Source organism: Pelophylax lessonae, assembly GCF_965119305.1.
Source record: "Pelophylax lessonae genome assembly, chromosome: 8".
NCBI classification, from domain to species: domain Eukaryota; kingdom Metazoa; phylum Chordata; class Amphibia; order Anura; family Ranidae; genus Pelophylax; species Pelophylax lessonae.
In genome coordinates this window covers 10,583,120-10,610,770 of record NC_138775.1, presented here as the reverse complement: position 1 = coordinate 10,610,770, position 27,651 = coordinate 10,583,120, and the positions used below count along the sequence as shown (strand labels likewise).

At 50.5% G+C, this 27,651-nt stretch overlaps 1 protein-coding gene across 1 annotated transcript in view; it reads right to left on the bottom strand.

Annotated features, from left to right (window-relative positions):
* Positions 1–22,829, bottom strand: part of ZMYND10 (zinc finger MYND-type containing 10) — a 31,901-nt gene extending 9,072 nt beyond the window's left edge. Inside the window, exons 1-7 of the mRNA XM_082264937.1 lie at positions 22,698–22,829; positions 17,152–17,260; positions 11,344–11,460; positions 6,880–6,933; positions 5,853–6,005; positions 4,051–4,139; positions 3,868–3,968 (exon numbers count right to left, since the gene is read on the bottom strand). Of these exons, the coding sequence (XP_082121063.1) occupies positions 3,868–3,968; positions 4,051–4,139; positions 5,853–6,005; positions 6,880–6,933; positions 11,344–11,460; positions 17,152–17,260; positions 22,698–22,828 (754 nt within the window). The 5' untranslated portion in view covers position 22,829. The remainder of the gene's footprint in view (positions 1–3,867; positions 3,969–4,050; positions 4,140–5,852; positions 6,006–6,879; positions 6,934–11,343; positions 11,461–17,151; positions 17,261–22,697) is intronic.
* Between the last annotated feature and the right edge of the window lie 4,822 nt (positions 22,830–27,651).

Genomic DNA, 27,651 nt, shown 5'->3' with positions numbered 1-27,651 from the left:
TGAGGGCTTGTGGCTTTGTAGGGTTCAAGGAGAGGGGGGGGGGGGGGGAACGCCACACCGATTTTTAAAAAAATGTTGGCCATTTTTTTTTATTTTGCATTGCCTGTGCGCTTGATTAAGCCCAGGATTGCACTGAATGCGGGTGTGAAAGTCGTGCGGGATCAGTTGAACTTGCAGGATTTCAAACCGGCATTTCAGTGCAACTTCGGGGGTGATTTAAGAGACATCTATGCAGGTTCCTGAACAGATATCTATTGAAATCGCCCCCGAAGTCGCCAAAAGTAGTGTAGAAATCAGTGCATCGCCGCAAAGTCGACGTCGCTCCGATTCTAGCAGTGTCGTTGCCGTCAATTGGCTCCGATTTGACATGTCAAATCAGCCAGATGTGAAGGAGGGCTTAAATTTGTAAACTCTTCCATACACCCAGTGAAGGGACATACCTCAGGTGATACACAGAGATGACACTAATCCTCCTACTTAAGTTGTACTTGTTTATCTGCAGCTTTCTCTTCTCTAGAGCCTTTAAAATTGCTGAATTTTAAAACTTGTCTGAAAGTTCAGAAAAACGCGATGGATAGCTTCTGCAGAGCTCAGTGAGGAGAGTTCTGACAACTGATTGGAGGTAAGGAACAACCCCCCCCCCCCCTTTCAAACAGCACACAGGAACAGAGCTGAGGCTGTCAATCACAGGCTGTGTGCAGGAGGTCCCTCCCCTGTGACAATTATTTTCTTGGTGTCAGGAAAATTTGTCAAAAGTGACTCATGCTGACAGCAGAAGAATGAAGCATTAGAGAGAAATTACATTTAGTTCTCTGGACTGAGACGATTACACACTATAGAGCAGTTTTTCAACCTCTTTTCAGTCAAGGCAACCTTTAAAAATGAAAAATCTGCCTCCTTAGCTGTGCCCACCTCATCCAGAAACCCTCCCCACTGTCCTCCTCTACTCCTCAGCTCTGCCCACCTAGTCCGGGAACCCTCCCCACTGTCCTCCTCTACTCCTCAGCTGTGCCCACCTAGTCCGGGAACCCTCCCCACTGTCCTCCTCTACTCCTCAGCTGTGCCCACCTAGTCCGGGAACCCTCCCCACTGTCCTCCTCTACTCCTCAGCTGTGCCCACCTAGTCCGGGAACCCTCCCCACTGTCCTCCTCTACTCCTCAGCTGTGCCCACCTAGTCCGGGAACCCTCCCCACTGTTCTCCTCTACTCCTCAGCTGTGCCCACCTAGTCCGGAAACCCTCCCCACTGTCCTCCTCTACTCCTCAGCTGTGCCCACCTAGTCCGGAAACCCTCCCCACTGTCCTCCTCTACTCCTCAGCTGTGCCCACCTCATCCGGAAACCCTCCCCACTGTCCTCCTCTGCCTCCTCAGCTGTGCCCACCTCATCCGGAAACCCTCCCCACTGTCCTCCTCTGCCTCCTCAGCTGTGCCCACCTAATCCGGAAACCCTCCCCACTGTCCTCCTCTGCCTCCTCAGCTGTGCCCACCTCATCCGGAAACCCCCACCGACTGTCCTCCTCAGCTGTGCCCACCTCATCCGGGAACCCTCCCCACTGTCCTCCTCTGTCTCCTCAGCTGTGCCCACCTCATCCGGGAACCCTCCCCACTGTCCTCCTCTGCCTCCTCAGCTGTGCCCACCTCATCCAGAAACCCTCCCCACTGTTCTCCTCTGCCTCCTCAGCTGTTCCCTCCTCATCCGTAAACCCCCCCCCCCACCAACTGTCCTCCTCAGCTGTGCCCACCTCATCCGGGAACCCTCCCCACTGTCCTCCTCTGTCTCCTCAGCTGTGCCCACCTCATCTGGGAACCCTCCCCACTGTCCTCCTCTGCCTCCTCAGCTGTGCCCACCTCATCCAGGAACCCTCCCCATTGTCCTCCTCTGCGACCACCTCGTCCGGGAGCCCTCCCCAGTGTGCCCCCCCCCTCCTCAGCTGTGCCCACTTCATCCGGGAACCCTCCCCACTGTCCTCCTCTGCCTCCTCAGCTGTACCCACCTCATCCGGGAACCCTCCCCACTGTCCTCCTCTGCCTCCTCAGCTGTGCCCACCTAGTCCGGGAACCCTCCCCACTGTCCTCCTCTACTCCTCAGCTGTGCCCACCTCATCCGGAAACCCTCCCCACTGTCCTCCTCTACTCCTCAGCTGTGCCCACCTAGTCCGGGAACCCTCCCCACTGTCCTCCTCTACTCCTCAGCTGTGCCCACCTAGTCCGGGAACCCTCCCCACTGTCCTCCTCTACTCCTCAGCTGTGCCCACCTCATCCGGAAACCCTCCCCACTGTCCTCCTCTACTCCTCAGCTGTGCCCACCTAGTCCGGGAACCCTCCCCACTGTCCTCCTCTACTCCTCAGCTGTGCCCACCTCATCCGGAAACCCTCCCCACTGTCCTCCTCTACTCCTCAGCTGTGCCCACCTAGTCCGGGAACCCTCCCCACTGTTCTCCTCTACTCCTCAGCTGTGCCCACCTAGTCCGGAAACCCTCCCCACTGTCCTCCTCTACTCCTCAGCTGTGCCCACCTAGTCCGGAAACCCTCCCCACTGTCCTCCTCTACTCCTCAGCTGTGCCCACCTCATCCGGAAACCCTCCCCACTGTCCTCCTCTGCCTCCTCAGCTGTGCCCACCTCATCCGGAAACCCTCCCCACTGTCCTCCTCTGCCTCCTCAGCTGTGCCCACCTAATCCGGAAACCCTCCCCACTGTCCTCCTCTGCCTCCTCAGCTGTGCCCACCTCATCCAGAAACCCTCCCCACTGTTCTCCTCTGCCTCCTCAGCTGTTCCCTCCTCATCCGTAAACCCCCCCCCCCACCAACTGTCCTCCTCAGCTGTGCCCACCTCATCCGGGAACCCTCCCCACTGTCCTCCTCTGTCTCCTCAGCTGTGCCCACCTCATCTGGGAACCCTCCCCACTGTCCTCCTCTGCCTCCTCAGCTGTGCCCACCTCATCCAGGAACCCTCCCCATTGTCCTCCTCTGCGACCACCTCGTCCGGGAGCCCTCCCCAGTGTGCCCCCCCCCCTCCTCAGCTGTGCCCACTTCATCCGGGAACCCTCCCCACTGTCCTCCTCTGCCTCCTCAGCTGTACCCACCTCATCCGGGAACCCTCCCCACTGTCCTCCTCTGCCTCCTCAGCTGTGCCCGCCTCGTCCAGAAACCCTCCCCACTGTTCTCCTCTGCCTCCTCAGCTGTGCCCTCCTCGTCCGGAAACCCCCCCCCCCCCACCGACTGTCCTCCTCTGTCTCCTCAGCTGTGCCCACCTCATCCAGGAACCCTCCCCACTGTCCTACTCTGCCTCCTCAGCTGTAATCACCTCATCTGGAAACCCTCCCCACTGTCCTCCTCTGCCTCCTCAGCTGTGCCCACCTCATCCGGGAACCCTCCCCACTGTCCTCCTCTGCCTCCTTCGCTGTGCCCACCTCATCCGGAAGCCCTCCCCACCATCCCCATGATCCCCTCCCACTGTCCTCCTCTCCCTCCTCAGCTGTGCTCGCCTCGTCCAGATCCCCATGATGCCCTCCCGCTGTCCTCCTCTGCCTCCTCAGCTGTGCCCGCCTCGTCCGAATCCCCATGATCCCGTCCCACTGTCCTCCTCTGCCTCCTCAGCTGCGCCCGCCTCATACAGATCTCCGTGATCCCCTCCCCACTGTTTCCTGCCTCCCCAGCTGTGCCCGCCTCGTCTGGATCCCCATGATCCCCTTCCCACTGTTCCCTGCCTCCCCAGCTGTGCCCGCCGGACATTCTTCAGCCCCTCGTGTTCCCCGGCCAGGCTAGAGGGGAAGTCAGTGGCTGTGGCTGCGCCCCCCAAGCAGCAGTGCCAGCCCTGAGTGCAGTGTGCTAATACAGCCCCCCCCCCCCCCCCCATGATACCAGTACCTTTATCTCGCCGACTCCACGGACAATGCTGCAGTAGCTCCACCAGGACGCAGGGCAGGTTGTGGGTGTTCAGTAGCCGTGTGGTCACACTAAGCGACAGACTGTGAATAGACAAAGAATCTCATATATCTCTCCTGGATTGTCTTTTCCTATGACCAGACACTGCACCACCTCCCTCCTCACCTGTCTGTGTGGTCAGTGATGTAACGCAGGACGGACAGACACTTCAGGGCGATGTCAAACTCCAGAGCCTCAGATTGTTGCTTCAGTTCCTGGAACAGATGGAAGACTATTTTCATGCAGGGAAATGGCTCGGTATATAAAGCTGAAGTTTAATCGGCTTATATTTTACCTTCCTCATTTCCTCCCTCTCCTCTCATCAACATGTTAATGACATTTTTAAAAACTTTTTTTTTACTTTCATTACACACCTTTGTCTTATTTTAGATCCAGTGATGTTATCACTGGGTCTCTGCGCTTCTCCATGCGATGCAGGCATATTGCTTATAACAGTGATGATCACGGTTATAAGCAATAGTTAATTGTCATGAATGGCTTTAAATTCATGAAAGATTGCTTACTGTTGACATGCTGTGATTGGCTGCAGCAATCACGTGGTACAGGGTGCTAGGTACCATGTGTTAGCTGTTGGCCAATCACAGTATCACAATAGTAAGCAAGCTGTTCATGAATGAAAGTTTGACAGTTTGCTTACATAATATCATGTGATGGCTATGATTGGCCAAAGCGATCACATGATAGCATGACTGCTCACAGTGGCCGGGCACGGAACGCCGTGACCCCCTGTGGCCACCGCACTTGGGGTGGTGTGCTAGGGGATGTATGGATGCGTTTCCTATCTTGGCTGTGCCGCCAGCCCGCATTAAATGTACTGTGGGCGGGGGGCAATCGCTTAATCTGCTTACATCTTGCCTACCCTGGTTCCCTAATATTATATTTCTGGGACTAAAACAAGGTATTACCTTATATTAGTCCCAATGATGTCATCACTGGATCTTTGTGCTTCTCTATGAAATGCAGGCGGATCATGGCTGATGGGAGGAGCCAGCGGGGGTCTGTACATAACCTCCTGAAACATCACAGCACCCTGCCTCAGTAATCATCTCCAGAACCCTCAGCCCTGATGCAAGCAGTGGGAGGAGTTATGCAAATATCATAATGCCTTGATGGGTTGGTGTCAATCTGGAAGAGTAGGTGTTCCCAGGCAGGCTTTTTTTTGCATAGGTAACACCCACATGTGATGCTGAGCCTCCATGATTGAAAGAACTGATATCCAATGAATGAAAGGGATGGGCCAGGGATGGCCAGGCTGGAGGAGGAAGCACTAGATCACAGGTGTCAAACACAAGGCCCGCGGCCCGAATGTGTCCCCCTAGGCCTTTTCATGTGACCCCCCCCCCCCCCGTCTCTGCCCCCCCCCTTCTCACCAGTCTGCAGCAGAGAGGGGGGCAGAACTCCTCCTACAGATCCTGAACCTCTCTGTGCAGCCGCAACACCACCTTGCCCCTGGAAGCTGACTCCAGCCCCCCCTGGTTCTCCTCCAAACCGTGCACTTTTCTTCCTGCCAGCAGCACAAGGTAGGGGGTGCATTGTGATGTAAGGGAGGGTGGGTGACTCTTGACTTCTGATGGTGGGGGGCTCCTGAGATCTCATGTAAGGGTGTGAGGGGGGGTCTGGACATCTAATCTTACAGATATAATGGGCCCTTTGAGGGCAACCATAATGCTGATGTGGCCCATGATAAAATTGAGTTTGACACCCCTGCACTAGATGATGCAGGACATCCTCCAGCTAGGAAATGAGGTGGGCTCTGACTTGATGCAGCTTCTAATGAACATTGTGAGAAGCTCACAGTGTGCAGTGAAATCAGAGGAAGCCATTTCAGTCCAGGAGAGAAGCCAGTACAACTGTGCAAGACTGAAAGGGAAGGTCAGAGGTCATCAATGGACCTTGTTATTACCTACCTCTAGTGAAGAGACATCACTGGACACGTTCGCCATCATCCTGTCCCGGCTCGGTAACTCTCCAGAGGAACCCTTTGATACCAGCATAGTGAGTTTGCGGTGGCAGTAATCGATCAGATCCAGGGCCAGATCCTCTGCAGATTCGCACACTTCCTGTCACACAATACGGACACATTTAAGGAATCAGCTCAGATCTTCTCATATCACCAGGAAAACCAAAAACACAACTGAGGAAACATTCCTGAAACCAGCCTGGGAGGTGGGCGGTCTCTCAGAAAAGCAACACAAAAAATGTAAAAATAAATCTTTATGTTTGTTCCAAAGAAATAATAAAACACATCGGGGTTGTCACCCTCTTGATTTAAAAGCAAAATTGACATAAGCATAGTTCCATACTTAGAACATCACTACTATCTACTGTCACCAAATCTATAAAGTGTTGAAGTAAATATTGCAACAGATAATTCCCAACGCGTTTTGGACTTGCGTGACACAGAACACATCTATATAATTCATATTGCATGGTTTTCATTCTACAGAACAAAATAATCCCCTGTGACCCTGAGAAAGCCCTTCTTGGGCGAAACACTTTGGGCATTATGTGATGCAATATTTCCATCAACACTTTATGGACCAAATTGAGACAATTATAGATTTGGTGCCATAGCTTTAGTGTTGGAAATTAGTAGTGATGTTTCAAATACTATCATGTATTGAGGGGTTGATGTTCTGTATGGACTATGCTTATGTGCATATTGCACATTGCATATTTACAGCTAAGGGACCAGCCATCGTAGCCTCTGTTTGATCTGCGGTTACCATGGTGCTGCACATGTAATCAGTTATGACAACAGCCATTTGATGGCATGACAGATTGGTTAAGAGCACAAGCAACTGTGACATGCCTTGAATGTAACTGTTTTGGCAAACAGTTAAATTGATAAGTTTAGTTCCGCTTTAATGCCTGGCCTCCGGAGTTTTCATTTACACTGACGTCTTTGGGTCTGAGTGTGTGACCATCACTCACCTTGTGATAGAAGATTGTTTCCAGCAGGTTAATGATGGTGGCCTCATGATGTATCTATAGAAAAAAGGCATACCATAGATCAGTGGTGGTCAACTTTCTTGTTGGGGGGCCTCAAGTGCGGCTCTTCCCCAAAGGCCACGCATAAAATTCAGCAGATACACAACAGAATATAATCAAAGACTATGGGCATGATACAGGAGATGGTTAGAGACTGCAGACATAGTACAGGAGATGGTCAGAGACTGCAGACATAGTACAGGAGATGGTCAGAGACTGCAGACATACTACAGGAGATGGTCAGAGACTGCAGACATACTACAGGAGATGGCCAGAGACTGCAGACATACTACAGGAGATGGCCAGAGACTGCAGACATACTACTGGAGAGGGTCAGAGACTGCAGACATACTACAGGAGATGGTCAAAGACTGCAGACATACTACAGGAGATGGCCAGAGACTGCAGACATACTACAGGAGATGGCCAGAGACTGCAGACATACTACAGGAGATGGTCAGAGACTGCAGACATACTACAGGAGATGGTCAGAGACTGCAGACATACTACTACGGGAGATGGTGAGAGACTGCAGACATACTACGGGAGATGGTCAGAGACTGCAGACATACTACAGGAGATGGCCAGAGACTGCAGACATACTACAGGAGAGGGTCAGAGACTGCAGACATACTACTACAGGAGATGGTCAGAGACTGCAGACATACTACAGGAGACGGTCAGAGACTGCAGACATACTACAGGAGATGGTCAGAGACTGCAGACATAGTACAGGAGATGGTCAGAGACTGCAGACATCCAGGTGCATCTAAAAAAAATTAGAATACCATCAAAAAGTTATTTTATTTCAGGAATCTAATTCAAAAAGTAAAACTCATATTTTATATAGATGCGTTACACACAGAGTGATATATTTCAAACATTTCTTTCTTTTATTTTGATGGCTTATAGCTAGTGACACCCCAAAATTCAGAATCTCAGAAAATTAGAATATTGTGAAAAAGTTGAATATTGTAGACTCACTCACTGACTCAGAGTCACACTCTAATCAGCTAATTAACTCAAAACTCCTGTAAAGGTTTCCTGAGCCTTTACATGGTCTCCCAGTCTGGTTCAGTAGGTTACATAATCATGGGGAAGACTGTTGACTTGACAGTTGTCCAGAAGACAGTCACTGACACCCTCTATAAGGAGGGTAAGTCACAAAAGGTCATTGCTAAAGAAGCTGGCTGTTCACAGAGTGCCGTATCCAAGCATATTAATGGAAAGTTGAGTAGAAGGAAAAAGTGTGGTAGAAAAAAGATGCACAAGCAGCAGGGATAACCACAGTCTTGAGAGGATTGTAAAACAAAGGCCATTCAGGAATTTGGGGGAGATTCACAAGGAGTATGGCTGGGGTCAGTGCTTCAAGAGCCACCACACATAGACGTATCCAGAACATGGGCTACAACTGTCCCATTCCTTGTGTCATGCAATCCTGAATCAGAGACAACGTCAAAAGCATCTTACCTGGGCTAAGGAGAAAAAGGACTGGACTGTTGCTCAGTGGTCCAAAGTTCTCATTTCAGATGAAAGTGAATTTTGCAATAAACCCCATAGAGAATCTGTGGGGCATTGTCAAGAGGAAGATAAGAAACACCAGACCCAACAATGCAGACAAGCTGAAGGCCACTATCAAAGAAACCTGAGCTTCCATAACACCTCAGCAGTGCCACAGGCTGATCGCCTCCATGCCACGCCGCATTGATGCAGTAATTCATGCAAAAGGAGCCCCGACCAAGTATTGAGTGCATCCTATACTGTACATGGACAGACTTCTCACTAAGACAACATTTCTGTAATAAAAATCCTTTTTTATTGGTCTTATGTAATATTCTAATTTTCTGAGATACAGAATTTCGGGGTGTCACTCGCTGTAAGCCATAATCATCAAAATTAAAAGAAAGAAATGCTTGAAATATATCACTCTGTGTGTAACGCATCTATATAAAATATATGAGTTGCACTTTTTGAATTTAATTACTGAAATAAATTACCTTTTTGATGATATTCTAATTTCATGAGATGCACCTGCACTACAGGAGATGGTCAGAGACCAGATTTACTATAGGAGATGGTCAGACATACTGTGGAGAGATAGTCAGAGACAGGTGACGTAAAAAAGGATATAGTCGTATACTATGGGCATGGTACAAGATATGGCCAGAGACTGCATACATGATACAGGAGATGGTTAGAGACTGCAGATATTCTACATGAGATGGTCAGACACTGTAGACATAGTACAGGAGATGCTCAGACATACTACAGGAGACGATCAGAGACTGCAGACATGCTGAAGGAGGCTGTCAGAGACAGTAAACATGCTATAGGAGATGTTGGGGACTGGGGACATGCTTCAGGAGATGCTGGGGACTGGGGACATGCTTCAGGAGATGCTGGGGACTGGGGACATGCTTCAGGAGATGTTGGGGACTGGGGACATGCTTCAGGAGATGTTTGGGACATGCTATAGGAGATGTTGGGGACTGGGGACATGCTATAGGAGATGTGGAGGACTTGGGACATGCTATAGCATTGTCAGAGACAGTAAATATGTTATAGGAGATTTTGGGGACTGGGGACATGCTTCAGGAGATGCTTGGCACTGGGGACATGCTTCAGGAGATGTTGGGGACTGGGGACATGCTTCAGGAGATGTTTGGGACATGCTATAGGAGATGTTGGGGACTGGGGACATGCTATAGGAGATGTTGGGGACTGAGGACATGCTATAGGAGATGTTGGGGACTGGGGACATGCTATAGGAGATGTTGGAGACTGGGGACATGCTATAGGAGATGTTGGGGACTGGGGACATACTATAGGAGATGTTGGAGACTGGGGACATACTATAGGAGATGTAGAGGACTGAGGACATGCTATAGGAGATGTTGAGGACTGGGGACATGCTATAGGAGATGTAGGGGACTGAGGACATGCTATAGGAGATGTAGGGGACTGGGGACATGCTATAGGAGATGTAGGGGACTGGGGACATGCTATAGGAGATGTTGAGGACTGAAGACATGCTATAGGAGATGTTGAGGACTGGGGACATGCTTCAGGAGATGTTGGGGACTGGGGACATGCTATAGGAGATGTTGGGGACTGGGGGCATGCTATAGGAGATGTTGGGGACTGGGGGCATGCTATAGGAGATGTTGGGGACTGGGGGCATGCTATAGGAGATGTTGGGGACTGGGGGCATGCTTCAGGAGATTCTGGGGACTGGGGATATGCTATAGGAGATGTTGGGGACTGCGGATATGCTATAGGAGATGTTGGGGACTGGGGACATGCTATAGGAGATGTTGGGGACTGGGGATATGCTATAGGAGATGTTGGGGACTGGGGACATGCTATAGAAGATGTTGGGGACATGCTATAGGAGATGTTGGGGACTGGGGACATGCTATAGGATATGTTGAGGACTGGGGACATGCTATAGGAGATGTTGAGGACTGGAGACATGCTATAGGAGATGTTGAGGACTGGGGACATGCTATAGGAGATGTTGAGGACTGAGGACATTCTATAGGAGATGTTGGGGACTGGGGACATTATATAGGGGATGTTGGGGACTGGGGACATGCTATAGGAGATATTGGGGACTGGGGACATGCTATAGGAGATGTTGAGGACTGCGGACATGCTATAGGAGATGTGGAGGACTGGGGATATGCTTTAGGAGATATTGGGGACTGGGGACATGCTATAGGAGATATTGGGGACTGGGGACATGCTATAGGAGATGTTGAGGACTGCGGACATGCTATAGGAGATGTGGAGGACTGGGGATATGCTTTAGGAGATGTTGGGGACTGGAGACATGCTATAGGAGATGTTGGGGACTGGAGACATGTTATAGGAGATGTTGAGGACTGGAGACATGCTATAGGAGATGTTGAAGACTGGGGACATGCTATAGGAGATGTTGGGGACTGAGGACATGCTATAGGAGATGTTGAGGACTGGGGACATGCTATAGGAGATGTTGAGGACTGGGGACATGCTATAGGAGATGTTGGGGACTGGGGGCATGCTATAGGAGATGTTGGGGACTGGGGACATGCTATAGGAGATGTTGGGGACTGGGGACATGCTATAGGAGATGTTGGGGACTGGGGGCATGCTATAGGAGATGTTGGGGACTGGGGGCATGCTATAGGAGATGTTGGGGACTGGGGACATGCTTCAGGAGACAGTCAGACTGTAGACCTATTGCATGGGGTTGCTAGGAATCACTCTATAACAGGGCAACAGGAAAACACAGATTAGTGTCTGCAGGGGCCCCGAGGGCCACACAAAAAGTGCCAAAGGTTGGACACCAGGGCCGTAGATAATTGTCAGCTCCCATGTCTCCAGTGTCTGCATACTGTGAGGTGGGGCTGGGACAGTACTTACCACCATATAGAGGGGGAAGGTGCTGCTGGGCTGGAAATCTTGCAGCTGGCATAACACGGGGAAGACTTTGAGCTTCCAGATCTCTATGCTGATCAGCTGGCGGATTAATGTGGGGATCTGTGAGAGACAAAGAGATGGGACAGGTGGGACAGATGACAACGTACATTTTTTTTTTTTTGTTTTATCAAGAAGTTTTAATTGAACAAGAACAGATATTTACAATTTTTCTGCAGTTTTGTTTTATAGAAAAGTGAGAAAACCGAGTACAGAATGAAACAATGACATGTACTGTACATGAAGAGGTTTAAAGAAAAATTCCAGGTAAGGATATTTTTGGATAGCAGCAACCACTGTAGTAGGAGTGTAGTAGCAGTGTCAGCTGCAGTGATTTCTATCTTCCACAGGAATCCCACAGGTGGGATATATACATAGTTGGCCCAAGCTGGAACAATGTAACTATGTAAAAATATCAATACCTGGAATTCAGCTTTGAACACGGCCTTTGAAATGCTCAGTACAGACATATCATGCAGAAAGTTCCATCATACCCATGGAATCTATGTAGCACTCACCCCCGAAAGGGCCCATTGCATGGTCCTAAGGTTCTTTCCCAAACAAGTGTATTTACAGTCAGGCACACAGCCTCAGTCACTCTTCTGGCTCTCCAAACTACTTTTCTGGCCTTTGGGACACTATTTATTCTATTGGCACCAATAATGTGGAACTAATTCTCCCACTGACACCAATGATGGGGCACTATTCCTCCCACTGACACCAATGATGGGGCACTATTCCTCCCACTGACACCAATGATGGGGCACTATTACTCCCACTGACACCAATGATGGGGCACTATTCCTCCCACTGACACCAATGATGGGGCACTATTCCTCCCACTGACACCAATGATGGGGCACTATTACTCCCACTGACACCAATGATGGGGCACTATTCCTCCCACTGACACCAATGATGGGGCATTATTCCTCCCACTGACACCAATGATGGGGCACTATTCCTCCCACTGACACCAATGATGGGGCACTATTACTCCCACTGACACCAATGATGGGGCACTATTACTCCCACTGACACCAATGATGGGACACTATTCCTCCCACTGACACCAATGATAGGGCACTATTCCTCCCACTGACACCAATGATGGGGCAATATTCCTCCCACTGACACCAATGACAGGACACTATTCCTCCCACTGACAGCAATGATGGGACACTATTCCTCCCACTGACACCAATGACGGGACACTATTCCTTCCACTGGCACTGATAATGGGGCACTATTGCTCCCACTGACACCAATGACGGGGCACTATTCCTTCCACTGGCACTGATAATGGGGCACTATTCCTCCCACTGACACCAATGATGGGGCACTATTTCTTCCTCTGGCACTGATAATGGGGCACTATTGCTCCCACTGACACCAATGATGGGGCACTATTCCTCCCACTGACACCAATGATGGGGCACTATTCCTCCCACTGACACCAATGATGGGGCACTATTCCTCCCACTGACACCAACGATGGGGCACTATTTCTCCCACTGACCCTGATGATGGGGCACTATTCCTCCCACTGAAACTAATTACGTAATTTTTTTTTTTATTCCCACTGACCAACAAGCCTATGGAATTGTTTACCCCTAATGATGCCAGGGCGTTTTCTACTCCTATTGGCCACAGTCCAACCCCCCTGAAGTTTGAAGGAAGATAAAGTGGCCCTTTGTTTTGAAAGTTTGGAGACCCCTGGTGTAAGGGGATCTTTTTTACGCTTTAATAAACTCGAACTTGGATGGGTGCAGGGTAACAGTGGGATACTCCTGTAGGACAGAGTAGTAACCTGAGGATACTTTTCTCTTTCTCAAAGATTCCTAGCTCAGTCCTTGCAGCAGAAAATAATGGGCTGAACTACACAGAGACACTGTAAAGAATGTCCACCTTTCAACACAAGCTGGCACTGATGTTTGAGGGATAGCAGCACCGCACACTGGGATCTCACACACCGGTCTGTACTCACTAATGTACCTGGATATTTGGATTAGGGATCGAGCGATTATCGGCAAAGTCGATATATCGAGGGCCGTTATGCACTTTCCCCGATATATCGTAATCGGCCACCAGTGGCCGATATTGCTGATATTTCGGGAAAGTGCTTGTACCGGAGTGATGCCTCCAGCTAGAGGCATCACCCCGCTACCGGCGTCCATAGCCGACGGTCGGCTGTCTTGTAATGACAACCGATGCAGCTGAGAAGCCACTCAGCTGTCATTACAAGAAGTGGGAGGGGACGCCCCCCCCCCCTCCCGCCACCTTCCGTGGCTCGCCTGGGTCTCCCGTTCCACCGGGAGACCCGGGCAACCAGCCTGCGCGGCCTGCCGAAGACCCGATCAAAGCCGCATTCCATGTAAAAACCCGAACGTGAAGTCATGAAATCACTTCCGGGTACTCGGCGTCAAATTAAAAAAAATGACAGCATTCAAAACAGCCAAACTTGGTGTTTTGAATGCTTTTAAGTGCAGAGGAGGGGTTTAGGGTCTTTTAGACCCTCAGATCTCTCCACAGCAGTATCTGTCAAGTAAAAAAAAATTTTTTTTTTTAAATGTACGAAAATATCGACCCTTTACGGCCGATACCGAAATGCAATGGCCAAGATATCCGTATTGGTATCGGCAACGATAAAACGATATCGGTCGATCACTAATTTGGATGCCACCTTCCAATATCAGCCAGGCATGTCTTCTAAGGGCTCTTCAAACACAGATCCCCAGTTATATCCCTTGGTCAGCTCCAGCAAAATTCATTAGATTAGCCCCCCTGTCCCCCAGCTCTGCCACAGATGGGGCCTTGATGAGCACATGGAGAAGCACAGCTGGACTGTCCAGAAGGAAAGCAGCCCTTCAGACAAGCAACTTCTCCTCCTGGACAAGAACCTCTCTGCTCCAGGTCTCAAACTATTTATGCACTCTAGTCAAAAAAATAGATACCGTGAAATGTATGCCATCATCCCCGAGAAACTAGGACAAAGACAAGGGGTAGTAGGGGCCAAGAGGACCCAAGAAAGGTTGAGGTTAGCATAATTATATTTGAAAAACGATGCAATATGTATCAATGTATAAATATGAAATATTTGTTTATAATGATTGTAATTTTTGTATTTTCACTATATTCACTTTAGTGCAGTACCTATTTGGTCTTGGCAATGCCCTGATGAAGCAATGAATGTGAAATGCGTCGGCTTATCCAGGGACCAATAGTCTGCAAAATATATATTAGGATCCAGTAGTGTGGTATTTTTTGGTACACAGTTATCATACACACACGGACCGGTATATCTTTTATGTACTGTATGTCTTGTTGTCATGTTTTTTTTTTCTTTTGTAATAAAATGAATATATTTTTTATACATATATGAGATTTGTATTTGTATTCCTGCAACCACCAGTTATGCCGGTTTAGTCCCGCTTTCTTGGGTCCTCTCTTGGCCTCTACTACCCCTTGTTTTTTGTCCTATTTATGCACTCTCCCAATCACCTACTGGGCACCCTCTCCCAGGGATTGGCTGGGACCACATAAATATTCAAACTGTGGATTTGACTCTCCCAGCCTACTACTTTCTAGAACTCTCTAGAAAACAGAGGGGAGCCCAAAACCAGTGAAGCTCAGAGCAGTCCAAAGCAATCCCAAGCTGCTCCACTGATTACAGAGAAGCAAAAGGACTAAAATTGACCTAACCTAACAAGGAGGGTGCTACATATAACAGAAGACAGAGTGATAATCTACAGTTTTAGATAAAAAAATGTATACAATAAAAAAATGGTTTGATTATGAAGAAACAATGGTCGTGTTCTCGTATATTTTACCAATCATGCGACGTGATATAATAGATATTTTAAAATGAGTCCATTAATAATAATTCATTAGAGTATAATAAGATATATCGTCCATCTAATCTAGATACTATATTCTCTGAATAGTCTTTGTATAACTAAAGCAGATGGTGGGAGGATGGGGTCACAAAGCCATCCATTCCAGATCTGCTCAGATTTTTGGGAGAAATCTCTGTGGGTGCAAGAAAAGCTGAAAATGAGTGATCTATACATTCATGGGCCACTTTATTAGGTACAGCTGTTCAATTGATTGGTAACACAAATTGCTAATCAGCCAATCACATGGCAGCAACTCAATGCATTTAGGCATCTAGACGTGGTGAAGATGAGTTGCTGAAGTTCAAACCGAGCATCAGAATGGGGAAGAAAGGGGATTTAAGTGACTTTGATGTGACCATGGTTGTTGGTGGCAGACGGGCCGGTCTGAGGATTTCTGGGATTTTCACACACAACCATCTCTCGGGTTTACAGAGAATGGTGGGTAAAAGAAAATACTCAGTGAGTGGCAGTTGTGTGGAGGAAAATGCCTTGTTGTTGTCAGAGGTCAGAGAATGGGCAGACTGGTTCCAGATAGAAAGGCAACAGTAACTCAAATAACCACTCGTTACACCCAAGGTATGCAGAATAACATCTCTGAACGCACAACACATTCAACCTTGAAGCAGAAGGGCTACAGCAGCAGAAGACCACACTGGTGCCACTCCTGTCAGCTAAGAACAGGAAACTAAGACTACAATTCGCACAGGATCACCAAAATTGGACAATAGATGATTGGAAAAATGTTGCCTGGTCTGATAAGTCTGGATTTCAGCTGTGACATTCAGATGGTAGGATCAGAATTTGGGGCATGGATCCATCCTGCCTTGCATCACCGATTCAGGCTGGTGTGGTGGTGGAGGGGGGGATAGCAGTCCAGGCTGGTGGTGGTGGTATAATGGTGTGGTGGTGGAGGGGGGGATAGCAGTCCAGGCTGGTGGTGGTGGTATAATGGTGTGGGGGAGGAGGGGGGGGGGGTTAATGGTTCAGGCTGGTGGTGGTGTAATGGTGTGGGGGATATTTTCTTGGCACACTTTGGGCCCCTTAGTACCAATGGAGCATGGTTAAACACCACGGCCTACCTGAGTATTGTTGCTGACCATGCCCACCCCTTTATGACTACAGTGTCCCCATCTTCTGATGGCTCCTTCCGGCAGGATAATGCACCATGTCACAAAGCTCCAATCATCTCACCACTGGTTTCTTCACCATGACAGCGAGGTCACTGTCCTCCAATGGACTCCACACTCACCAGATCTCATCCAATAGAGCACCTTTGGGAGATTGGCATCATGGATGTGCAGCCGACAAATCTGCAGCAACTGTGTGATGCTATCATGTCACTATGGAATATTTCCAACACCTTGTTGAATCTATACCACGAAGAATGAAGGCAGTTCTGAAGCCAAAAGGGGGTTCAACCCGATACTAGCAAGGTGTACCCAATAAAGAGGCCAGTGAGTGTTTATTTGTTTTAAATCAGCACCAGGGAAAGTACATACCGTACCTGAATTATGTCAGTCCCATGAAATCTTTATTCCTTTAGCCAAACCTCCTACTCCTCCCGGGGAATTCCCATAGCTCTGACATTGGGGTCCTGCAGGGGTTAATGCGAGCGGCTCCACCCGTCACAGACCCTCATGAAAAGTGAACCCCTGTTCCACTCATAAAACTTGTACTATGAGCTCCCGCAATGAAAAGAGCTCTGTGAATGGAGGAGGCAGACCTTACATTCATCCTCCCTTCCTCCATTGATAGAGGGCCTAGTTCCTCAGAAGGAGCCAAGCGGTGGTCACTCAGCACTGCTCTACAATGCGAAAAGGAACCAAAAAGTGGGCGGGCATTATATGATATAGTTTACCTTGCCATGGGTTACCAGAAGATCTTTTATAATTTCTTCCTGTCCGCTGGAGGCATTCAAGATGGCGTGCATGTTCAGCTTTTCAATGTATTCGTGCTGCTTGAACCATCTGAGGGAGGAGACAAATAATCCACAGTGACTTCTTTATGGAAGATAGGACAAGACTTCTGCTCTATTATTACACACATACAGTATGATAAAAATAATGTTTAGATAAACACAGACCAACATCCCAGCCAAAGCCCCAGAGACTCCCAACCTCTCCCTTCTAGAGCCCCAGACTCCCAACCTCTCCCCTCCAAAGCCCCAGACTCCCAACCTCTCCCCTCCAAAGCCCCAGACTCCCAACCTCTCCCCTCCAAAGCCCCAGACTCCCAACCTCTCCCTTCTAGAGCCCCAGACTCCCAACCTCTCCCTTCTAGAGCCCCAGACTCCCAACCTCTCCCTTCTAGAGCCCCAGACTCCCAACCTCTCCCCTCCAAAGCCCCAGACTCCCAACCTCTCCCCTCCAAAGCCCCAGACTCCCAACCTCTCCCCTCCAAAGCCCCAGACTCCCAACCTCTCCCTTCTAGAGCCCCAGACTCCCAACCTCTCCCTTCTAGAGCCCCAGACTCCCAACCTCTCCCCTCCAAAGCCCCAGACTCCCAACCTCTCCCTTCTAGAGCCCCAGACTCCCAACCTCTCCCCTCCAAAGCCCCAGACTCCCAACCTCTCCCCTCCAAAGCCCCAGACTCCCAACCTCTCCCTTCTAGAGCCCCAGACTCCCAACCTCTCCCTTCTAGAGCCCCAGACTCCCAACCTCTCCCTTCTAGAGCCCCAGACTCCCAACCTCTCCCCTCCAAAGCCCCAGACTCCCAACCTCTCCCCTCCAAAGCCCCAGACTCCCAACCTCTCCCTTCTAGAGCCCCAGACTCCCAACCTCTCCCTTCTAGAGCCCCAGACTCCCAACCTCTCCCTTCTAGAGCCCCAGACTCCCAACCTCTCCCTTCTAGAGCCCCAGACTCCCAACCTCTCCCCTCCAAAGCCCCAGACTCCCAACCTCTCCCCTCCAAAGCCCCAGACTCCCAAACTCTCCCTTCTAGAGCCCCAGACCCCCAACCTCTCCCTTCTAGAGCCCAGATTCCATCCTCTCTCTACCAGAACCTCAGATCTCCATCTTCCGCTATACCTCAGACCCCCTTCCTCTCCCTCTGTAGAACCTCACACGACCAGTGTCTCCCTACTAGAACCTCAGACCCCATCCTCTCCCCTCCAGGGCCCAGATTCCATCCTCTCTCTACCAGAACCTCAGATCTCCATCTTCTGCTGAACCTCAGACCCCCTTCCTCTCCCTCTCTAGAGCCTCACACGACCAGTGTCTCCCTATTAGAACCTCAGATTCTTATCCTTTACTCTCTAGAACCTCAGACCCCCATCCTCTCCCTCTGTAGAACCTCACACGACCAGTGTCTCCCTACTAGAACCTCAGATTCACATCCTTTCCTCTCTAGAACCTCAGACTCCCAACCTCTCCCCTCCAGGGCTCAGATTCCATCCTCTCTCTACCAGAACCTCAGATCTCCATCTTCTGCTAAACCTCAGACCCCCTTCCTCTCCCTCTGTAGAACCTCACACTATCAGTGTCTCCCTATTAGAACCTCAGATTCTTATCCTTTACTCTCTAGAACCTCAGACCCCCCATCCTCTCCCTCTGGAGAACCTCACACGACCAGTGTCTCCCTATTAGAACCTCAGATTCTTATCCTTTACTCTCTAGAACCTCAGACCCCCATCCTCTCCCTCTGTAGAACCTCACACGACCAGTGTCTCCCTACTAGAACCTCATATTCACATCCTTTCCTCTCTAGAACCTCAGACCCCCATCCTCCCCCTTTCTAGAACAACAGACCCCATCCTCTCACTCTCTAGAACCTCACGCTACCAGTGTCTCCCTACTAGAACCTCGGATTTTCATCCTTTACTCTCTAGAACCTCAGACCCCCATCATCTCCCTCTCTAGAACCTCAGATCCCCATCCTCTCAGCTCTAAAACCACACACTTGCAGCCTTTCATCTTCAGAACTTCATATCCCCATCCCCTCCTCTCCAGAACAACCTCAGTTCCCCATCCTCTTTTCCAGAACTGTAGAATCTGATCATCTCCTTTCCAGAACCTCAAATACCTATCCTCTCATCTCTAGAACCTTAGACCCCACCCCCTTCTCTCCAGAACCTCAGACTCCTATCATCCCCTCTCCATTACCTCAGATCATATATTTCTCCTGAAATTCAGTCATACATCCTCTTCTCTCCAGAACTTCAGACATCCATTATCTCCTCCCCAGAACCTCACCCTCTCCTTTCCTCTCCAAAACCCCATCCTCTCCACTTAAAATCTCACATCCTTACTCCTTTCTCTCCAGAAACTCAGATCCACATTCCCTCCCAAATAGACTCACATCCCTTCACCTTCTAGGGCTCCAAACCCCCATGCTCTGTCCCTTCAGAACCTCAGACCCCACCCTCTTCTCTCCAAAATCTCAGTCCTCCATCGTTTGTGCCTTTGGATCCCCAGCCTCTCCCATCCAGACCTCCATCCCTTCACCCTCCAGAGCCCCAGACAACTATCATCTGCCCCTCCAGAGTCTCAGACCCTATCCTTTCCACTTATAGAACCTCAGATGGACACTTTGCCTTAGCCTTTAGACCCCCACTCTCTCATCCTCTTCTCCCCCATCTTCTAACCATACAGAACCCCAGACCCCTATACTTCCCTTTCTGAACCTCAGACCATTATCCTCTCCCCTTCTAGATAAGCAGACCTCCATTGAGCCAAAACCATCCTCCTTTCACCCTCCAGAACATTAGACCCCATCATCTTCATCTCAAGAACCTCAGACTCCCAACTTCTCCCCGCAATAGCATCAAACTCCAATCCTCTCCTGCCCACAACTCCAGGCCTCCTCTCTCAACCACCCCCCCCCCCCAGCCAGAGCCTCAATCTCTTCCCCTAGACCCCCTTTGCTACCCCCCCCCCTTAACCCACCTAGCCCATTCTCCAATCATCTTCACCTCAGACACTAACTCTCACCCCTACAGGCAAGACCCCCATTTTCCCCCCTTCAGGTTCCCTTACTCACATCCAAAAACCCATCTTTCCGCTGCAGACCTCCATTTTCATCTAAAAAGACTCCCTTCTTCATTCTCTAAAGCTAAGAACCCAATATTCTCTCCTGCAGTCCCAGTCTCTAACCCCTCAGAAGCAAGATTCCCATACCTTCCCCTTCCTCACACCCCAAAACTCAGATTCCCTTTCTCACCCCCCAAAGTCAAGACCCTAATCTTCTCCCCCTAGACCCCCTTCTTTTTTTCTCTCAGAGCCTAAACCTCCATATCCCCCCAACCCCCTTCCTCACCCCCAGATCCCAGACCCCCATTGTCCCCTCCCCAGACTCCCTTCCTGGCCCCTCGGAGCCCAAACCCCCATTTTCGCCCCCGCAGACTCCTTCTCTCACCACTCCAGATGCAAGACCCTCATCCCCCCCCTTCCTCATACCATTTTCTTACCCCAGAGTCTGGACCCCTTTCCTCACCCCCAGAGCTCAGACCCACCCATCTTCTCACTACAGACCTCCTTCTTCATCCCTCTGAGTCTAGACACCCATGCTCTCCCCGCAGACCCCCTTCCTAACCCCCAGAGTCCAGACCCCTGTCTTCTCACTCCAGACCCTCTTCTTCATCCCTCTGAGTCTAGACCTCCATGTTCTTCCCCGCACAACCCCTTCCTAACCCCCCAGAGACCAGACCCCCCTGGAACCCCTTCCCTGACCCTCTTCTTCACCCTCTAGAGTCCAGACCCCCATCTTCTCACTCCAGACCTTCTTTTTCATCCCTCTGAGTCTAGACTTCCATGCTCTATCCGCAGACCCCTTTGTTAACCCTCCTGTTTCCAGAACCCACCCCCCCCCCACCTCCAGAACCCCTACCCTGACCCCCTTCCTCACCCCCAGAGCCCAGAACTCTATCTTCTCCCCCGCAGACCCCTTTCCTCACCCCCCAGATCCCTGACCCCATCTTCTCACTCCAGGCCTTCTTCTTCATCCCTCTGAGTCTAGACTTCCCTGTTCTCTCCTGCAGACCCCTTTCCTCACTGCCCAAAACCCAGAAACCCCTTCCTCACCCACAGAGCCAGCTCAATCTTCTCTCCAGAAGAACCCTTTCCTCACCCCCCCCCCCCCGAGCCCACACCCCCATCTTCTCACTCCAGACCCTCTTCTTCATCCCTCTGAGTCTAGACCTCCATGTTCTCCCCTGCAGATCCCTTTCCTCACCCCCCCCCCCCACCCAGCCCAGACCTCCATCTTCTGACTCCAGACCCTCTTCTTCATCCCTCTGAGTCTAGACATTCATGTTCTCCCTGCAAACACCTTCCTAACTCCCCAGAACACAGACATTTATCTTCTCCCCCAGCAGGCCCCCTTCCTCAACCCCAGAGCCCAGATCCCCATCTTCATCCCTCTGAGTCTAGGCCTCCATGTTCTCCCCTGTACACCTCTTCCTTACCCCCAGGGCCCAGAACCACACCCCCCCCCCCCCCCCCCAGAACCTCTTCCTCACCCCCAGAGCCTAGACCTCTATCTTCTCCCCAGCAGACCCCCATTTCTCACTCCAGACCCTCTTCTTTATCCCTCTGAGTTTAGACATCCATATTCTCCTCTGCGCACCCCTTCCTAACGCCCATAGACCAAATGCCCCAGAACCCCTTCCTCACCCCCCAGAGCCCAGACCTCTATCTTCTCCCCAGCAGACCCCTTTTCTCACCCCCAGAGCCCAGACCCTCAACTTCTCACTCCACCTCCTCTTCTTCCCTAGTCTTCTTCCCACGAGTCTAGACAGCCACGTTCTCACTGCACACCCCTTCCTATCCCTTCAAAGCCCAGACCAACCCCCCCCCCCAGAACCCCTTCCTCACTCCTCCAGACATCTATCTTCTCCCCAGCAGACCCCCCTTCCTCACCCCCAAAGCCCAAACTCCCATCCCACTCCAGACCCTCATCTTCATCCCCCTGAGTCTAGACATCCATGTTCTCCCCCGTACACCCATTCCTTACCCCCAGAGCCTGGAAATCCCCCCCTCCCCCAGAACCTCTTCCTCAGCCCCCAGAGCCCTAGACTTCTGTCTTCTCCTGAGCAGACCCCCTTTACTCACCCCCCCCCCCCACACTTCCCCCAGAGCCCAAACCCCCATATTCTCATTCCAGACCCTCTCCTTTATCCCTCTAAGTCTAGACACCTATGTTCTCCTCGGCAGACCCCTTTCCTAACCCCCCCCCCCCCCTTCCCCAGAACCCCTTCCCCGACCCCCTCCCTCAACCCCCCAAACCCCTTTCTCACCCCTACACCAGAGCCCAGAACCTTAAGCACCATCCTCTCTAACCCAGACCCCATAATTCTCCTATAAATCCCCTTTCCCACCCCCAGATCTCCATCTTCTCCCCTTTAGACACCTTTCCTCACCCCCATAGCCCAGACCCCCATCTATCCCCCCGAAAACCCCCTTTCCTCACCCTCCTGATCCGGTGTCCCTCAGGGGGAAGCTCTGCAGGCTCTGCACCATGCCCTCAGCCTCTCCATACAGCAGCACCGGGCTCTCCTCCATCTCTCCTCCGTGCTCAGAGCCTCTTCCAGCCGTCACCATGGAGACAGCACGCGGTACACACTGAGCATGCGCCGCTTCCCCCCGTCTCCACGGCAACGCCCGCTTCCCTCCGCGCCTGCGCACTGCGTGCTCCTTTGTCTGCTGTATGCGCGTGCGTGGGAGAGGCTTTCCTCTGCCAGACCGGAAGTTATTGCGGTGCACCCCTCGCTGCTTTCGGCCCCCCTCTGTTGTGTAACCGCAGGAAGTGCCCCGCCGCCATCTTGGCACACCTTGTGGCTTTGTTGTCCTCCTGACAATGGTGTCCTGGCTCATGGCTGGCGGTGTGGGGGTTGTGTGGTGACAGTAGGGATTCCCAACTCATCCCTTTAAACCAAGACACATGTTATTTTCACAGGTTCTGTGGCTTCACACCTAAAGCCTTTTTCTGACATTTGTTGAAAAATAATCAGTATTTTTTTGCTAGAAAATGACTTAGAACCCCCAAATATTATATATACCTTTTATTTAGCAGAGACCCTAGAGAAAAAAATGGCGGTTGTTGCAATATTTTATGTCACACGGTATCTGCGCAGCGGTCTTTCAAATGCAATTTATTGGGAAGAAATACACTTTCATGAAATAAAAAAAATAAAAAATAAAGTTAGCCCACTTTTTTTTTGTATAATATGAAAGATAATGTTACACCGAATAAATAGATACCTAACATGTCATGCTTTAACCACTTAAGCCCCAGAAGATTTTACCCCCTTCCTGACCAGGCCCTATTTTGCGATTCGGCACTGCGTGACTTTAATGGACAATTGCGCGGTCGTGCGACGCTGTACCCAAACAAAATTGCTGTCCTTTTTTTCCCTCACAAACAGAGCTTTCTTTTGGTGGTATTTGATCACCTGTGCGATTTTTACTTTTTGTGCTATAAACAAAAAAAAAGCGACAATTTTGAAAAAATAACAATATTTTTCACATTTTTTTTATATGAAATTCCCCCCAAAAAAATGTAAAAATCTATTTTTTTTTAACATTTTAGGTCAATTTGTTTTCTGCTACATATGTTTGGTAAAAAAAAAAAATCGCAATAAGCGTATTTTGATTGGTTTGCGCAAAAAGTATTGCGTTTACTAACTAAGGGAAAGATTTCTGTTTTTTTTTTTTTTTAACTAGTAATGGTGGCGATTTGTGATTTTTTTTGCAGGACTGCGTCATTGCGGCGGACAGATCGGACCCCTGACTGACATTTTTGACACTTTTGGGGTTACCAGTGACATTACTACAGTAATCAGTGCTATACATATGCACTGTTACTGCAAAAATGACACTGGCAGGGAAGGGGTTAACTTTATTAGTGATCAAGGGGTTAAGTGTGTCCCTAGGGGCGTGATTCTAACTGTAAAGGGGTGTGACTTGTGATGTAAGCACAGAGACATATGATCCTACATAGTAGGATCGTGTGTTCTCTGCAGTTAGATCAGGGAGAATGACAGGCGGCTTTGTTTACATCAGCCGTCTGCCTTTCTCCCTCTTCACGGGGAGATCGCGAGTGACCGGCGGACATCGGGTCCGCCGGTCACTCCCGTGGGGATGTTAGGGAGCCAGCAGGGGCGGGAGCGCGCCTCCGGCGGCGCGCGCTCGCCCCCTAGAGGCTCACAGGCTAGCGGCGTAGCCCTACGTCACTTTGCCTGTGAGGGGCTGACTGCCACCGTAAATACTCGTGCGGCGGTCGGCAAGTGGTTAAAATTGCGCACACTCGTGGAATGCAGACAAACTACGGTACTTAAAGCGGAGTTCCACCCAAAAGTGGAACTTCCACTTTAAATAGTCCTAACCCCCTGACATGCCACATTTGGCATGTCATTTTTTTGGGGGGGGGGAGCGGGTACCTAGTTTTGACAGGTACCCGCTCCCACTTCCGCTCGGAGCGCCGCGGCGCCCTGAGTGGAAGTTCTCCTCTCTCCCTTCCTCCCTACAATCTTCTGGGACATGTCAGAGGTCCCAGAAGATTGTCGGCCAATCGCGACGCATAGCGCAACTCGCGCATGCGCAGTGCGTACCCGGCTGTGAAGCCACAAACTGTCACAGCCGGGTGCCCACATCAGTGATGCCGGTGCCGCGGAGCAGAGAGGGAGAAGACGGCGCATCGCTGGACCGTGGGACAGGTGAGTGGGCGCTTAGGCTGGAACTCCGCTTTAAAAATCTCCATTGGTGATGTTTTAAATATTTTTAACGGTTACCAGTTTAGAGTTACAGAGGAGGTCTTGTGCTAGAATTATTTCTCTCGCTCTGACGATCGCGGGGATACCTCACATGTGTGGTTTGAACACCGTTTACATATGCGGGCGCAAATTGCCTATGTGTTCGCTTCTGCGCGTGAGCTCGGAGGGATGTGGCGCTTTAAATTTTTTTTTCTTAATTATCTTATTTTTTTTATTTTTACACTATTCTTTTAAAAAAAATGTTTTGATCACTTTTATTGCTGTCACAAGGAATGTAAACACCCCTTGTGACAGTAATATGCAGTGACAGGTGCTCTTTATGGAGGGATCGGGGGTATAAAAAGACCCCAAACCCCTCCTCTGCACTTAAAAGCATTCAAAACGCCAAGTTTGGCTGTTTTGAATGCTTTCATTTTTTTTTTTTAATCTGGCGCCTTTAAGGCTTAAGTACCCGGAAGTGATGTCATGACATCGCTTCCGGGTTTTTACATCGGAGACCCGATTAGAGCCGAATTCAGCTTTGTTCGGGACTCCAACCAGCCGGCTGGTGGCTTGGGTCTCCCGGTGGGACGGGAGACTCGGGCGAGACGCAGGAGGGGGATGTCCCCTCCCGCTCTTTGGAATGACAGCCGCGCGGCTCCTCAGTCGCATCGGTTGTCACTACAAGAAAGCCGACCGTTGGCTCTAAACAACGGTACTGGGGTGATGCCTCTAGCTGCAGGCATCACCCTGGTACAACCCCTTAAAGCCGAGGCTCTGGAGGGGGAGAGGATGAGGGTCCGGAGCTCTGGAGGGGGAGAGGATGGGGGTCTGAAATAGGAACGGATGGGGGTCTGGAGCTCTGGAGGGGGAGAGGATGGGGTCCAGGGCTCTGGAGTAGGAGAGGATGGAGATCTTGGATAGTGAAGGGTCTGGAGCTTTAGAAGGGGAAAGGATGGAGCTCTGGAGGGGGAGAGGATGGGGGTCTGAAACAGGAACGGATGCCGGGTCTGGAGCTCTGGAGGGGGAAAGGATGGAGATCTTGGATACTGGAGGGGGAGAGGGTGGGGTCCAGGGCTCTGGAGTGGGAGAGGATGGAGATCTTTGATATTGAAGGGTCTGGAGCTTTAGAAGGGGAGAGGACTGAGGTCTGGAGCTCTGGAGGGGGAAAGGATGGGGGTCTGAAACAGGAATGGATGGGGGTCTGGAGCTCTGGAGGGGGAGAGGATGGGGGTCTGAAACAGGAACGGATGGGGGTCTGGAGCTCTGGAGGGGGAGAGGATGGAGATCTTGGATATTGAAGGGTCTGGAGCTTTAGAAGGGGAGAGGATGGGGGTCTGGAGCTCTGGAGGGGGAGAGGATGGGGGTCTGAAACAGGAACGGATGGAGGTCTGGAGCTCTGGAGGGGGAGAGGATGGGGTCCAGGGCTCTGGAGTAGGAGAGGATGGAGATCTTGGATATTGAAGGGTCTGGAGCTTTAGAAGGGGAAAGGATGGAGCTCTGGAGGGGGAGAGGATGCAGGTCTGAAACAGGAACGGATGCCGGGTCTGGAGCTCTGGAGGGGGAAAGGATGGAGATCTTGGATACTGGAGGGGGAGAGGGTGGGGTCCAGGGCTCTGGAGTGGGAGAGGATGGAGATCTTTGATATTGAAGGGTCTGGAGCTTTAGAAGGGGAGAGGACTGAGGTCTGGAGCTCTGGAGGGGGAAAGGATAGGGGTCTGAAACAGGAATGAATGGGGGTCTGGAGCTCTGGAAGGGGAGAGGATGGGGATCTAAAACAGGAACGGATGCCGGGTCTGGAGCTCTGGAGGGGGAAAGGATGAGATCTTGGCTATTGAAGGGTCTGGAGCTTTAGAAGGGGAGAGGATGGGGGTCTGGAGCTCTGGAGGGGGAGAGGATGGGGGCATAGAGATAGAGCTAATAGAAAGATAACGGTTCCCAGGACAACCTCCCCCAGCCCCATTCTAGATATAGTGAATACTGGAGAAAAAGTTAGGAACGAGAGAGGCAGGGAACAAAAACCCATTGGGGGTCTAACCCCAGCCTAGGTAATCCCTTCCTCTCGTCCTATGGTAGAGGATTTTTAAGGCTCTGGGGTTGTCATAAATAAGTCATGTTTGTATTAAAAATACATTTTATTAGTATCAAAACAAGAGAAGTTTAAAACAATAATCTGTCAATAAAATATTGCTACAACCATAATTCTGGTAACAGAGTGAAATGTGGGTAGTTCTAGCAGATACGGTGTTCAATGCAAAAGTGCGTAATATTCAGTCCAACGCGTTTCACAGATCCTAAGCTCCTTTAAATGCTTCCTCAGGGACCACATAAAGTATACGTAAACTGTTGCCACACACCATTTGTTTGGATGCTGGAGGTGACTGACGTCTCAAACCACGGGCGATGCAGAGCAAACAAATTGCATGAAGACGAATGTACATCCGCAAAGGCGGCACAAGACTGCCGATGGAGATGAACCCTTGACGGGCATCGGACCGTACTGGTGCTTGCTGGCAGGCAACAATGCTGGCTAGGTAGGGACCATAAATATATCTACTCTCGATGGAAATTAATCAATCCTATCCCGCATGATGGTAAAGGGGGGTAGGGCGAAATGAGTCCCATCCGGATGGGGGTATGGAGCTCTGGAGGGGCAGAGGATGGGGGTCTGGA